General features: G+C 43.1%; 1 protein-coding gene across 1 annotated transcript; it reads left to right on the plus strand.

The window, feature by feature from the left end:
• Nucleotides 1-1,408: 1,408 nt before the first annotated feature.
• Nucleotides 1,409-11,824, plus strand: bpnt2 (3'(2'), 5'-bisphosphate nucleotidase 2). The gene is made up of 5 exons (XM_008118556.3): nt 1,409-1,867; nt 5,271-5,430; nt 6,661-6,756; nt 7,649-7,810; nt 9,933-11,824. The coding sequence occupies exons 1-5, from the start codon at nt 1,490-1,492 to the stop codon at nt 10,202-10,204; spliced, it is 1,068 nt and encodes a 355-aa protein (XP_008116763.3). The 5' UTR covers nt 1,409-1,489; the 3' UTR covers nt 10,205-11,824.
• The last annotated feature ends 3,836 nt before the right edge of the window (nt 11,825-15,660 follow it).

The following is a 15,660-nucleotide window of genomic DNA, read 5'->3' on the forward strand; positions in this document are numbered from 1 at the left end:
CTGCAAGGATCAGGCCTTCTGTCTCCTTCTTCAGGGTCCCATTCGTGAGCCAGAGCCAGGTCTTCTATTATTATTATTATTATTATTAATTGCCTTTGTCCTGATGTCTTGCTCCTGGGCTGCAAGGATCAGGCCTTCTGTCTCCTTCTTCAGGGTCCCATTCGTGAGCCAGAGCCAGGTCTTCTATTATTATTATTATTATTATTATTATTAATTGCCTTTGTCCTGATGTCTTGCTCCTGGGCTGCAAGGATCAGGCCTTCTGTCTCCTTCTTCAGGGTCCCATTCGTGAGCCAGAGCCAGGTCTTCTATTATTATTATTATTATTAATTGCCTTTGTTCTGATGTCTTGCTCCTGGGCTGCAAGGATCAGGCCTTCTGTCTCCTTCTTCAGGGTCCCATTCGTGAGCCAGAGCCAGGTCTTCCATTATTATTATTATTATTATATTATTATTATTAATTGCCTTTGTCCTGATGTCTTGCTCCTGGGCTGCAAGGATCAGGCCTTCTGTCTCCTTCTTCAGGGTCCCATTCGTGAGCCAGAGCCAGGTCTTCTCCTTATCAGCTTTTCCTTCAATTTTGTCAAGGAACTTTCCATGCAGTGTTTTGTTGTGCCAGCTGTCAGCTCTAGTTTGTAGTGCGGTTTTCTTGTACTGGTTTTTTGTCTGCTGTGTTTTGAGGAGTTTCTGATTTGTGACTTCAATCAAAGCAGGTTCTTCACTTTGCTTGACATATTCTGCCAGGGCATGTTCTTCTTCTTTGACTGCTTGCTTTACTTGTAAGAGTCCTCTGCCCCCTGATCTTCTAGGCAGATATAGCCGGTCAACATCACTGCGAGGGTGCAGGGAATGATGAATGGTCCTGAGTTTTCTTGTTTTTCTGTCCAAATTGTCCAGTTCCAAGACTTTTCCAAGACTTTTGCAGGTTTGTGAATCCCACCAGTTCTTTGCTGCTGGGAGGTGGTCCTTGAGCCATAAGTTCCAATGGATCATTTGGGCCACACAGTTGTGCCTCTGTTTGTAGTCTGTCTGTGCAATTTTCTTACAGCAGCTGACGATATGATCAATGGTTTCGTCAGCTTCCTTGCACAGTCTGCATTTTGAGTCATCAGTATTATTATTATTATTATTATTATTATTATTATTATTATTAGATGGTTTGTAGGTTGTGCTTCTTCATCAGTTTGCCTATGCGGTCAGTGATGTATGGGAAGAACACCTTTCCTCTGGGTGGATCTTTGTCTTGACAGACGCCATCCTTCCTGCATGAAGGCGCAGTCTCCGAGGAAGGAAGGAAGGGCAATACGGACTGGCAGGGCGGCTTCCCCCGCTGATGCTGCGCATGCTCCGAGAAAGAGGCCAAACCCGGATGTTGACGTTCTGGCGGGGGTTGGGCTTGTTCCGGGCGGAAGAGGCGTGGCGCGGCGGTCTTCCGGCGGCGAGGATGCCTGGGGAGTGAGGCGGGCGGAGGGTCGGTGGGTCGGTGGGGCATGGCGCCGATGGGGATCCGCCTGTCCCCGCTGGGGGTGGCCGTGCTGGGCCTGCTGGGCCTGGGCCTCCTCTACCACCTCTACGCGGGCTTCCTGGCCGGGCGGCTGGGCCTCTCCCTCCCCGGGGGCGCCGCCTCGGACGGGACGGGCCCGGCGGAGGTGGACCTGCGGGAGCTGCTGGCGGCCTCGGTGGCGGCGGCGGAGGCGGGCGGGGCCGAGGTCAAGCGCGTCCGCGAGGAGGGCGCCCTGGGCGAGCAGCGCAAGGAGGGCGGCGGCGGAGGAGCAGGAGGGGCCCAGGCCGAGAAGCTCACCCGCGGGGACCTCGCCTCCAACCGCAAGCTCGTCCGCCTCCTCCGAGGGGCCTTCCCCGCCCTCCAGGTACCAGCACCGCCGCCTTCAGACGGGTCTTGGGGTTGGAAAGAAGGAGTCCGTATCATCATCATCATCATCATAATATAGGTTGAGTGCCCTTTATTCAGTCTTAGGGTTGGAAATAGTCAATGATAATAATAATAATAATACAGTTTGAGCCTCCCGTATCCAGTCTTAGGGTTGGAAGGAAGTAGTCAGTATAATAATAATAGTAATAATAATAATAATAATAATAATAATAATAATAATACAATGCAGGTTGGGCCTCCCTTGGCCAGTCTTAGGGTTGGAAGTAGTCAATAATAATACAGGTTGAGTGTCCCTTATCCAGTCTTAGGGTTGGAAGTAGTCAATAATAATAATAATCATACAGGTTGAGTGTCCCTTATCCAGCTTAGAGTTGGAGGGAAGCAGTCAATAATAATAATAATAATAATATAGGTGGAGTGTCCCTTATCCAGTCTTAGGGTTGGAAGTAGTCAATAATAATAATAATAATAATAATACAGGTTGAGTGTCCCTTTTTCAGTCTTAGGATTGGAAGGAAGTAGTCAGTATAATAATAATAGTACAATTCAGGTTGAGCCTCCCTTATCCAGTCTTAGGGTTGGAAATAGTCAATAATAATAATAATAATACAGGTTGAGTGTCCCTTTTTCAGTCTTAGGGTTGGAAGGAAGTAGTCAGCATAATAATGATGATGATACAATGCAGGTTGAGCCTCCATTATCCAGTCTTAGGATTGGAAGGAAGTAGTCAATAATAATAATAATAATACAGGTTGAGTGTCCCTTATCCAGTCTCAGGGTTGGAAGGAAGTAGTCATTAATAATAATAATAATAATAATAATAGAGGTTGAGCATCCCTTACTTAGTTTGAGGATTGGAAGGAAATAGTCACTATTAGTAGTAGTAATAATCATAATAATAATGGTTGAGCGCCCCATATTCAGTCTTAAAGTTGGAAGGAAGGGACAAATAATAATAATAATAATAATAATAATAATAATGGTTGGGCATACGTTATCCAGTCTTAGAGGAAAGAATGGGCTGATTGTCATAATTACCATTATTATTACAGCATATAGAACCATATAGCTGGAAGAGACCCTCCCAGGGCCATCCAGTCCAACCCCTTGCAATGCGGGAAAAGCACAGCCCAAGCCCTCCTGACAGATGACCATCCAGCTTAAAAACCTCCATAGAAGGATACTCCACCAGACTCTGGAGCAGTAGTGAATGGCTGAAAGCCCCAAAAGCAGTATTCCCTGTACCCACCACTCGCACAAAAGTTTGCTCTCCTCCTTGCCACTTCTCCATTTCGAGTGTCTCCAAAATCCGCTTCTCTTTCCTCTCGAACAAACTGATCTATAGCAGGATTTCACAAGCTTTGCTCTTTGAAGACACCATTTCGTATCTACAAATTGTACCAAAAGTGCTTGGGGCTTGTGTAATAATGTTGCATCGAAATCCAGTTATTTAGATTTAATGAAAAGTTCCTTTCTCACCTGAGTGACGTTTTTGTCTTAAAGTGTTAAAGCACAGCAGCAACAGTTGTGTTTTGGAAGTTGATTTTTTAGTATTCATAATTATGCTTCGGATGGGTTGCTTTATTTATTTTTATTTATTATTTATTTACAGCATTTATATTCCGCCCTTCTCACCCCGAAGGGGACTCGGGACGGATCACATTACACATATTAGGCAAACATTCAATGCCTTTTTAACACAGGACAAAGACAACAACATAGCTCCGAGCGGGCCTCGAACTTATGACCTCCTGGTCAGTGATTCATTGCAGTTAATTGCACTGGCTTGCTCTCCCGTCTGCGCCACAGCCTCGGGCTTTTGTCGTTGTTGTAACAGACTTGTAAAGGCATACTTTGGTGAGCAAAGTCTCTGATGGTCAAGGTACTTTCAACAAAGTCTTCATATGATCTCAGGCTTTCTACTCTCCCTCGTCCTCTGTGTAGCTGGAAAACCTTTAGTGGCAGCGCCTTTGGGAGAATGGCGAAGGAGGGCCAGAGGAAGACAAGCTTTCATTGTCAGGTTGGAAGAGAGTGCCTATAGTAAACAATTTAGAAAAGCTGGAGCCAGGAAAAGGAGATGTTGTCCTAGCTAATCCTCACAGTAACTGTGTGGCTTTTAAAAAGCAAAGATAACGTAGTGCAACTTGCCCAGATTAACCAAGCAGAACATTTGTTCTGGCTATTAAAAGATTCCCTCCGGCTTGTTTACAGTGGCAGTTCTCCATGGAAAATGTAAGATTGCAAAGCTTGGTGCCACGCTGATAGCAATAGAAGAAAGATAAACGTTGTTTGCGTAAGAAGAGTGTTTCAAGAAATGTGTGCCTTTGGTGCAGTTGAACAAGTGTTTTGGCGTTTCAGCAGCAGTGCCACAAACTGAAACCATTGTTTTAGTTCCTCTTCTTAGTCCTTAAAACCGCCTTATGAGTCCCCTTGCCTCACCACCGGGGAGAGACATTTGTATGGGGACCTGCTGATGCCATCGTTGTTTCTTGCCTGAACTTCTAAAGCCAGAAGGAAAGAAACAACCAACCGTTCCCTTCCTTCAGTATATTAAACAGTGAAATGTTCTACGGTATGTGTTGTCGAAAGCTTTCATGGCCGGGATCATGGGGTTGTTGTATGTTTTCCAGGCTGTATGGCCATGTTCCAGAAGTATTCTCTCCTGACGTTTCGCCCATATCTATGGTAGGCATCCTCAGAGGTTGTGAGGTATTGGGAGTGAAATGTTCTATTTTTAGAGATTTAAAGATGGTCTTAAAGCCAATCTTAAAAACTGTGGCATAGACACTGAGGGAGAACTGGGAAGCCCTAGTCCTTGAGCGTTCTAACTGGAGGTCAGCTGTGACCATCAGTGCTGTGCAGTTTGAAGAGGCAATGAGTGGAGGACGAAAGGGAAGATGGCGCGTCAAGCCAACCCTTGTTGGGACCACCTTCCATCTGGAAATCCATGTCCTCACTGACAAGAAGTGAGAGAAATCTACCTCTCTGAAGGGAAATCCACTCCTGAAAGAGTTATTACCTTGGGGAAAAGGTGTCTCCACTGAAGCTTCCTCTCCAATCCTTGTTTCCACAAGCAGCTACATTTTGCAAAATCCAGTTCTCACAGAGGCAGAAAGCAAGGTGAATTTTTTTGAACAGGGGCACAGAAAGCAAAGGAGATTCCACAGAGGGGTCAACCCTTCCCAATACTATCCAAAACTTTTCAAAAATTGGCTGGAGTTATACTTAAAAATGCACCTGTTCCAACTTTCATAGAAATTCAACTTAAGAACAAACCTATAGAACCTCTCTTGTTTGAAACTTGGAGACTGCCTGTACAAGATTATTGAATTCTGAGAATGAGTTGTTGCATTAAGCTGTATCTCTGTTTTTACCGTTAGATAAATTCTGAAGAACATCTTGATGGAGATGACCAAGAGATCATTTCTTGGGATCGCACCATTCCTGAAGATATAAAGAAACGAGTCCAGCCTATTTTTGTACCAGCAGATAGCATTACAGTGTGGATTGACCCATTAGACGCAACTCAAGAATATACAGGTATTGTCACTGAATTAATGTTGATTTGCTGCTTTCCTCTTCTGCATAGTCTGATGTTTCAGAGGAACTGCTCCATTGCATGATTGCTGTGAATTGAAATCCTGCTTCCCCACAGTTCAATACAAAATAGGTTTTAAAACATTTGAGGTGTTTTATGTTGTTTGATATTTATTTTGTTATATTGTTTGAATTCATTGATTGTGTTTTAACCTATGTTGATGTTGGGCTCGTCCCGTGTAAGGCGCTCTGACTCCCGTCAGGAAGATGGAGGCGGGTTATAAAAATAAAGTTATTATTATATTATATTATTAACTTAAGCAGAGCCCCCAGATGGCGTAGTGGACTAAGTGACTTGAAGGTTGGGTTGCTGACCTGAAAGCTGCCAGGTTCGAATCCCACCCGGGGAGAGCGCGGATGAGCTCCCTCTATCAGCTCCAGCTCCATGCGGGGACATGAGAGAAGCCTCCCACATGGATGGTAAAAACATCAAAACATCCGGGCGTCCCCTGGGCAACGTCCTTGCAGACGGCCAATTCTCTCACTCCAGAAGCAACTCCGGTTGCTCCTGACACGAAAAAAAAAAAAATTAACTTAAGCCAGGATGCTGGTTTTGTTTTGTTTTCTTTCTTGGAACTGTTTATGCCCATTTTTATTATTCTTATTTTTGTATTTAAACCTTGTTTTATTAATGCTTGCCATTTTATCCTTGTATGTTAATGTTTAAATTTTATTCTTGTGCAGGGTTCTGTTGTTTGCTTTGTTTTATGTTGTTATTGTATTTACCTGGGCTCCACCCTATGTAAGCCACCCCGAGTCCCCTCGGGGAGATCGAGGCGGGGTATAAAAATAAAGTTATTATATTATTATTCATCACTGGCAGTGAGAGACAGGCACATTCTCTATAAGCTGCTTGTCCAGTGCTTTCTATCAAAAGCATAACAACTGCATATTTTACTGCAGCAACTATGTTTTGTGTTATTGTTTCTGTAATTTTTGTATTATGTGTGTTTACACCTTTGAGCGCTTTGTAAGCTGCCTTGAGTCCCTCTGGGAGATGGTGGCAGGGTATTTTATTTATTTGTTTACATAGCAATTTACTGAAGGACAAAAACAGTGGAGGGAAGCACATATAATACCAAAAAAAAAATGGAAGTGAGAATCCCGTTAACTGATGTATATGATTTCCTTCACCCTGCATGTATCTAAAGCTCTTCCATTCTTACCCTTCAGAGAATCTTCGCCAGTATGTGACTACAATGGTGTGCGCTGCTGTGAATGGAAAGCCAGTTATAGGAGTAATACACAAGCCATTTACTGGATATACAGGTATGGGAGCGTATTTTTGTGTCCGTTGACAATATTTTCCAAATATTGTGGCCCATTTTTGTTTATAGTTCTTCCAGGGATAAATACTATAGACCAGGCATGGGCCAGCTGGAGCCCTCCAGGTGTTTTGGACTTCATCTCCCACAATTCCAAACAGCCTATGGAGTCCAAAACACCTGGAGGCCTCAAACTTGTCGGAGTTTTGGATGATGTAGTATGAAATTTTCACTTATAGTTTAAAGCTAGGGTATTGTGTGTGTGCCTGCAATATCCAAGTAGTGAAGCATTCCAGTAGAGTTAAGAGTTAAATGAATAGAGAGAGATTAATTGCTAGAGTGACACTGTGTAGTTTCCCCAAACATTACAGGACATACGTCACTGTTCTGGAATGTGGGTGTCGACATGTTTAGAGATAAGGTGCTTTTTCCCGTTGCCATCAAGCCGGACATGTAGATGGTCTTCTCCTGCTGTACTGTGTATATAGATGTAATTGACTCAATAAAGATAAGAACCGTGTTCAGCTGAAAACAGAGAATCTTGATTTATGTTTGTGTGACTAAGCAGATGGCTAGATCGCCAAAAAAGGTGAGGAATTGAGACGGAAAGGTGGATGTATCTCAATTAAACTCTCAAACACCGACAAAAGTTGCCCGTGCCTGCTGTCGATGTTCTCTTGGATTGTGAAGGGCCTCTCCAGTGTAGTTGCAGTCAGTGTAAGGGAGCCTTTGGCCCCGCAAACCTCTTAGGAGCACGTGCAGAGTTCCTGCAGAGAAAGATTGGGGCTGCCTAGGGCGGGGAAGGATCCACCACATCATAGGGCAGCTGCTGACAATGTGAAGTCATTGAGGGTCTGCAGCCTGCAACAGACTGACCGTTTCCCGCTGTTTTGCAGCCTGGGCAATGGTGGGCGGAGGAGCCAACATCAAGGCACGGTCTTCCTACAACGAACAGGCGCCCACCATCATCGTGTCCCGGTCCCACGAAGGGAAAGTGAAGCAAGTCGCTTTGCAGACCTTTGGAAATAAGACTGTGGTCATTAAAGCTGGCGGTTCAGGTTTGTAGTTACTATGAACATTTCAGTCAATTGCAGGCAGGGGCAAACTTGGGCCCTCCAACTGTTTTGGACTTCAACTGCCACGATTCCTAACAGCTGGTAGGCTGTTAAGAATTGTTGCTATAATTGTAAATGTACCAGGCTATAAGGTTTTAAATGCTTAATGGGAGAAAAAACGTAATGATTAGGAAATTGGGTTGCTGTGAGTTTTCTGGGCTGTATGGCCATGTTCCAGAAGCATTCTCTCCTGACGTTTTGCCCACATCTGTGGCAGGCATCCTCAAGAGGTTGTGAGGTCTGTTGGAAACTAGACAAGAGGGGTTTCTATCTATCTATCTATCTATCTATCTATCTATCTATCTATCTATCTATCTGTGGAATAATGTCCAGGGTGGGAGAAAGAACTCTTGTCTACTTGAGGCAAGCGTGAATGTTGCAGTTGGCCTATTTGATTAGCATTGAATGACCTTTAATTTTTAATTTTATTTGTGTGTGGTTTCTGTTATTTAATGTTGTTTTATGTTTGTTATTGTATTTCCCCAGGCTTTGGCCCCATGTAAGCCGCCTCGAGTCCCCCATGGGGAGATGGAGGCGGGGTATAAAAAAATTATTATTACTATTATTATAATACTATGTGTGTTTATTTATTTATTCGCAACATTTATTTATTTATTCGCAACTCTCACACTAAAGGGGACTCAGGGTGGCTTACAAGTTATAGGTACATACAATATATTATATTATTGGTATAGCATAATATAAGCATTATATATTACTATATTGTACTATACCACTAAATTGCAATATTATTAGTAATATTACATGTAATATATAACATATAATTAATATTATTATATTGTATTAGTATTATATTTTAATATTGTCAATGTTATATGTATATACAATATATTAATTATTATATTGTAAATTATATTGTAAATTAGTGCATTATTATTATATTGTATTACATTATATTATTCTCATATATTATATGTGTATACAATATATTATAATATTAGTATGGTATAATATGAGTATTATATATTATTATATTGTTAAATTGATACAGGAGACATGGTGGAAAGATGTTTGGCAAAGATATAAGTCAGCAAAATGGCATGTTGCTAGGTTTTTGATTGTCACTTGTCTTTACATACTATTATTGATGATTGTAAGAGGTACGCAGCAGAATTGAAAAGCCAAAACCATCAATATTGTTACCAGGGAAAATGTTTTAAAAAGCCACAAATCAAACTTACATGTTGCAATACATTCTAATATACACACTTGGTGATATCAGGTACTTTTTTTGGTTAAGTTTCTCTAATTATGGGTGATCTTCAGATCTGTCCTTAACACAACATGACCTGCTCTGTCCACGCCTCAGATCCTGGAGCAATGCAGGATATAATTGTTCCTGCAAAGAGAAAAAGGTTTTGTACCGAGGAAGCAGTTTCCCCTGAGCAAATAACCTGAATCAACAAGCCTTGTTTGTACTTAACTTTTGCAGGGAGAGGGAGCCTCGTACAGAGTTAACTGTGCATTTCCAAAAGACGTAGTTGCCTTGTTTGCTTTATTAATATTTTATACTATATGTTGATTATTATGATGGTTTTATTGATATTGATGTTTTATTGTTGGTATAATTGTTTCATCATTTTATTGTTGTATGTTTTCGGGCTTGGTCCCCATGTAAGCTGCTCCGAGTCCCCATTGGGGAGATGGGGCGGGGTATAAAAATAAAGTTATTATTTTTATTATTATTATTTTCAGTTTTATTTTGCTTTATTCTCAGTTTGATTAAGGGCTTGAATTGTGTAAGAACATCCATAGGTTAAGTGGGTTTAAAGATCTTTGCATGCTGTAATCTATTAACAAGCATGGGGCAACTTGGGCTCTCCCTCGGTGTTTTGGACTCCAACTCCCACCATTCCTCACAGCCTCAGGCCCCTTCCTTTTCCTCCGCAGCCGCTTAAGCGGCTGCGGAGGAAAAGGAAGGGGCCTGAGGCTGTGAGGAATGGTGGGAGTTGGAGTCCAAAACACCGAGGGAGGGGCCAAATTGGACCATGCCCTGTCTATAAAATACTTCTACTCAGTAAGCCTTGAATGATTTCTTCTCTAGGATACAAGGTCCTGTCCCTCCTGGACGTCCCCGAGGCAGATCAGGAGAAAGCGGACGTCTACATCCACGTCACCTTCATCAAGAAGTGGGACATCTGCGCGGGCAACGCGGTGCTGAGAGCCTTGGGGGGCCACATGACGACTCTGGCGGGAGAGGAGATCGACTACACGGGGTCCGTCGCCAACGACGGCGGGCTCATCGCCAGCATCAACATGAACCACAAGGCCCTGCTCGAGAAGCTCCCCGTTCAGGACAAGACCTCGCAGAATTGAACCCTGGAAATGATCCGTTGGAGGCGGGAACCGGTCTTGGGAACGGGCTGCTCTCCAGAAAATGTGCACTTGGAAGACCACCGATGGGCTGGGACGCATGATGTGCTTATGCCTCGTTGTCCAGATGCATTTTGAGGCTGTATTTGGTGTCTGTAACTGAAGGGAAGGAATCCATCTCGGCACCAGTCGTAACAGAAGCACACTGCAAACTTTGGTTCCGGCTAACCTCCACATCCTGTTGCAACCCTCTTTACATTGCCAAATGAAAAATAATAATAATTATCTGGGCCATTTGAACTCCATGGATAAATATCCTTCATTCCTTTGGGATGCAAAGTCTTACAGAGACTGAGGAATCCTTGCGTGACTCTTGTTCATCTTGGGCACAACTTGAAACGACAAAGGAAATAACTTGGATCTACTTTTAATATTTACCCGAAGATGCAAACCAGCTTAAATGTGGATGAGAGTGTTCATATCTTTGTGGTTTTACATTCATGTCCTTTATTATCACATCCTTTGCGTGTGTTATTTTAAAAGAAAGTGTGTTCCCCTGAAATAGTTTCACGTGTTGAGCATTGCCATTGCGGCCCGTGACACTTGCTCCAGTTCTTAACATTTTGTGTGGAGCTTACCCATTAGTCGCATGTCCCGTTTCATTCCTGAAGAGAAATGTAGGGTTTTTATTACAATCGTTGGCAAAAAGAGACCACACATCCTCTGAAAACCCTTACAGGGGCTCTCTCAAGTGTCTTGCTAGAAATTGCATTCCAGAAATGTTATTCGGTCTGTTTTCGAACTCATCCCATCTGTTGCTATTTAGCACTTGAGTTCTGCATACAAATCTTTAAAATTCCTCAAGATTTCAGTGTAACTGGTGTCTTTCCTCCCTTTAAATCGATCTGTGAAAAAGAAGGCTGCCTTTGTTCTTTGAGGCTGGATTGTAAAGGTCTTGGGCTACTGCTGTGAACAATTTAAAGCAAAATCAAACCCATTTGGTGCACTGAATCCAGCCTTGATTTCTTCCCTTCTGTTAATGCATGAGGGAGAGAGCAAAGCAAAAGCCCTTAGATGTGACCCTCCAGATGAGGTTACAATGCCAGCCCCAGGTCTGTTGGCTCCGTCTTCCCTGCTGATAATACTGTCTCTCAGTGTGTGATTGCTTGAATGTTTGGTGAATGTTTGGTCAGAAAAAATAGGCCAATGTTTGTGCAACTCACAAAAAATCCCATTTTACTTTCTGTTTTATTGCAGAGATATTCTTCCTTGGTGCTTTTGGTAGTCTGTAACTTATTTTGGTCACTTGGAAAACAAAAAGAGCTGATTAGTAAAATGAAGTGCAGCCCTCAGTTGACCTGTCTGCTCAGAGCTAAGTCTTGTTGTTTTTGGGTGAAACCGATTCCCCATTAAGACAGAGAACTCTTAGCGATATTAAGACAAAACAAGTGCCAAGAGGTCAGTGTTGGTCAGAAATGCTGCCCAAGCAGGGTTTCATGGGAAGGCTACTTTCCTTTCACAAAAAAGTGTTCAGATCACATGGCTTCTCTTCAAAAGTATTGATCGGCAGTTCATTTCCACTTTGACACAAGACTGTTTGAAAATTAAATGCGTTGTAATGGATCCCACTTCTTGCTGGTGGCACTGATGTTCCCACTTAATACTCCTCTGCTGATCGCACAAAAATAGGAAATATTGGGGTTGCCTTTTACTAATGTGAGTCATTGTGGGAGCAGGAGGAGGAAGAAGAGAGGGGACCAGGGCATTTTACAGGGCAGCCAAAAGAGTGGGACGTCAGTGGAACTGTTAAAGAATCTGACTTGGCCTGGGAACACGGTGTAGCCTCCCACCTACCTTCTTGTTTTCTCTCTGTTCTTGGGGTGGCCATTTGGAGAACTGGCAGTTCTACACTATGTAACACAGTTTTTGTCCCTGGGTTATAAATGTCATTTCCTAATTGGTTCTATCAGAAAAACATAGGAAGTTCCTTAAACAAGAATTTTGTTTTTGCGGGCGGGACATCCTGTAGCACATTTTGCTATACTTTTTCTATTAATATCTCACCAAGTCTCAACCAGTTCAACACAGTTTGTGGCAGCCACAAAAACAATGACGTTTCTGGAGTATAACAAGTCATTACTATCGGTGTGAGGGTTAAATTGAGACTTATTCAGCTCTCTGTCTCAATATCCCCTTCATCAGGAATCTAGCAATCTGCTTAGACCACGAACACACATACACACATAGCTATCTGCTGAGCCCGGCGGTTCAGAATTTTTATTGAAGTAATTTACAGCTATTTACAGAAGAGCAGCTGGAGAATCTCATACACATGTCTGTCCAGATTGATGGTGACTGGCGAAGAAGCAGGAATAGAACATTTTTCAGATTTTGTTACCTAGTGTTATGGGCCCATCCTTCATAGAATCCATTAGGAAATACTTCTTCACTTTGAGAGCTTTTCCGCACTGGAAGTCTCTACCCCAGAGTGTGGTGGAGGCTCCTTCTTTAGAGGCTTTTAAGGTGTCTTCCAACTCTTATGATTCTATGATTCTAGAGTTGGAAGAGATCTTGAGGGCCATCCAGTCCAACCCCATTCTGCCAAGAAGCAGGAAAACAACATTCAAAGCCACCCCACCAGATGGCCATGCAGCCTCTGCTTCAAAGCCCCCAAAGGAGCCTCCACCACACTCCAGAGCAGAGATAATCCCAAATAATCCTCCGCTATCCCACTGTTTATCTAGTTTTACAGATTCCCAGGTTTTACCTGTGCCTTTCTTGTAGGCATACCTTAGTTGCTGCAGGTTGAATCCAAAGGTGCAAAAGTAATTTGCTTCCAACGCAGCAAGAGGAAGAATCCTTTCCTTCTCAGGAGGTTCAGGCAAAAGCAGACAGCGGCAGCCTCTTCCATCTCGTGTGTTCTTCCCCACTTTGCCAAAGTGACTCCATACTCCGATATTGTTTTGCCACTGATGCCTTGGTTTCAGCCTGTGAAACACGGGAGGTTATGGGTTTTCCTTCAGTCCACAAATTTCTAGCAATACAGAAATACAGAAAGGCCTCGAAATCAAATCCTTCTACTTGCTGTGTTCCTGGCTCACTTTGTCTCACCCTTTTGATGATTGAACCATGGTTTTTCTTTAAAAAAAATTCATCTGCACTGTAGAATTAATTCGGTTTCATACCATGTTAACCGCCATGGTTCAATGCTATAGAATCCTGGGAGTTGCAGTTTTGCAAGTTCTCTAGTCGCCTCTTCCAAAGAGGGCTGGTGACTCACCAAACTACTGCTGCTAGGATGATACGCATATTGAAATACAGGAATTAAAAAGTAAAATAAAGATAAGCAAACTCAACCGAGTGCAACAATTTTACTACAGTGTAGAAACAGTTAACAGAATCGTTGGGTTGTGTTTTTCTGGGCTGCCTGGCCATGTTCCAGAAGCATTCTCTCCTGACGTTTCACCCACACCTATGGCAGGCATCCTCAGAGGTTGTGAGGAATATATCTCCATGTTCCAGAAGCATTCTCTCCTGACGTTTCGCCCACACCTATGGCAGGCATCCTCAGAGGTGAGGAATATATCTCCATGTTCCAGAAGCATTCTCTCCTGACGTTTCGCCCACACCTATGGCAGGCATCCTCAGAGGTTGTGAGGAATATATCTCCATGTTCCAGAAGCATTCTCTCCTGACGTTTCGCCCACACCTATGGCAGGCATCCTCAGAGGTTGTGAGGAATATATCTCCATGTTCCAGAAGCATTCTCTCCTGACATTTCGCCCACACCTATGGCAGGCATCCTCAGAGGTTGTGAGGAATATATCTCCATGTTCCAGAAGCATTCTCTCCTGACGTTTCGCCCACATCTATGGCAGGCATCCTCCGAGGTTGTGAGGTATGGAGAAACTAAGCAGGGAAGGTTTATATATCTGGAAAGTCCAGAGTCTATTACATGTCTTTTCCCTTGAAATGTCTATAAAGTCCCATAACCCCAGTTTAGCAATTTTGGAGAATTCTCAATGGAGAACTCAGGCTTAATTGGCAGCATTTTGGCATTAATTGGCCATCTAGGGCGTCTGCAGCAATACGTTTCACTTTTGTATCTATTTTCTTCCTATCAACTTCCTTCATTGCTCGGTTTCCACAGTAATATATATAGAAACTGGAAGTGGTACGACAAATCTTGTATTTGGTATGCAGTGTGTCTCCTTTAAGGAGAAGAAAGGATATGAATGCATGAAATAATAATAATATGTCGTTATATTTCAGTTATTCCTTCCTATGTGTTACTGAAGGCTTTCATGGCCTTGCCCATGGCCATGAAACTCACTGGGTTGCTGTGAGTTTTCCAGCCTGCCTGGCCATGTTCCAGAAGCATTCTCTCCTGGCGTTTCGCCCACATCTATGACAGGCATCCTCAGAGGTTGTTGAGGTCTGTTGGAAATGAGGCAAGTGGGGTTTATACATCTGTGGAATAATGTTGAGGGTGGGAGAAAGAAAGAACTCTTGTCTGTTTGAGGCAAGTGTGAATGTTGCAGTTAATCACCACAATTAGCACTGAAAAGCCTTGCTACTTCAAAGCCTGGCTGATTCCTGCCTGGGGGAAAGAAAGGAGGAAACCATGAAAATGAACACAATCTGGCTGCCAGTATTTTTTTAAAAAAATACTAAAGTCAGGACAGTGAATAAAGAACAGAAAACAGGAATGCCAAACATGAAACCATTAGGGCCAGCTAACACTTCCCAACAAAGGATTCCCCCAGACACTGAGCACCCAGGCTTTGAAGCTGCAAGGCCATTTAGTGCTAATCAAGGTGGCAAATGGCAACATTCACACTTGTCTCAAACAGACAAGAGTTCTTTACTCCTCCCACCCTGGGCATTCCACAGGGATATATATATATACAGTAGAGTCTCACTTATCCAACACTCGCTTATCCAACGTTCTGGATTATCCAACGCATTTTTGTAGTCAATGTTTTCAATATATCATGATATTTTGGTGCTAAATTCGTAAATACAGTAATTACTAGATAGCATTACTGTGTATTGAACTACTTTTTCGGTAAAAATTTGTTGTATAACATGATGTTTGGGTGCTTAATTTGTAAAATCATAACCTAATTTGATGTTTAATAGGCTTTTCCTTAATCTCTCCTTATTATCCAACATATTCGCTTATCCAACGTTCTGCCGGCCCGTTTACGTTGGATAAGCGAGACTCTACTGTATATATAAACCCGACTTGCCTAGTTTCCCACAGACGTCACAACCAATGAGGATGCTTGCCATAGATGTGGGCGAAACGTCAGGAGAGAATGCTTCTGGAGCATGGCCAGGCAGCCCGGGAAACTCAGAGCGACCCAAATTAACAACATCAAGAGCCGCGCTCTTATTAACCGTCATCGAGCGGAGCCTCCCTGATTGGGCCGTTCTGAAGAGAACGCTTCCTATTG

Source organism: Anolis carolinensis, chromosome 6 (genome assembly GCF_035594765.1).
Source record: "Anolis carolinensis isolate JA03-04 chromosome 6, rAnoCar3.1.pri, whole genome shotgun sequence".
Taxonomy (NCBI): domain Eukaryota; kingdom Metazoa; phylum Chordata; class Lepidosauria; order Squamata; family Dactyloidae; genus Anolis; species Anolis carolinensis.

Bases quoted from the DNA above. Each gene is read 5' to 3' on its own strand.
- bpnt2 (XM_008118556.3), top strand. From the start codon at position 1,490: ATGGCGCCGATGGGGATCCGCCTGTCCCCGCTGGGGGTGGCCGTGCTG. The intron at 1,868-5,270 runs GTACCAGCACCG...TTTTACCGTTAG, and splicing joins GGGCCTTCCCCGCCCTCCAG to ATAAATTCTGAAGAACATCT. The intron at 6,757-7,648 runs GTATGGGAGCGT...GCTGTTTTGCAG, and splicing joins GCCATTTACTGGATATACAG to CCTGGGCAATGGTGGGCGGA.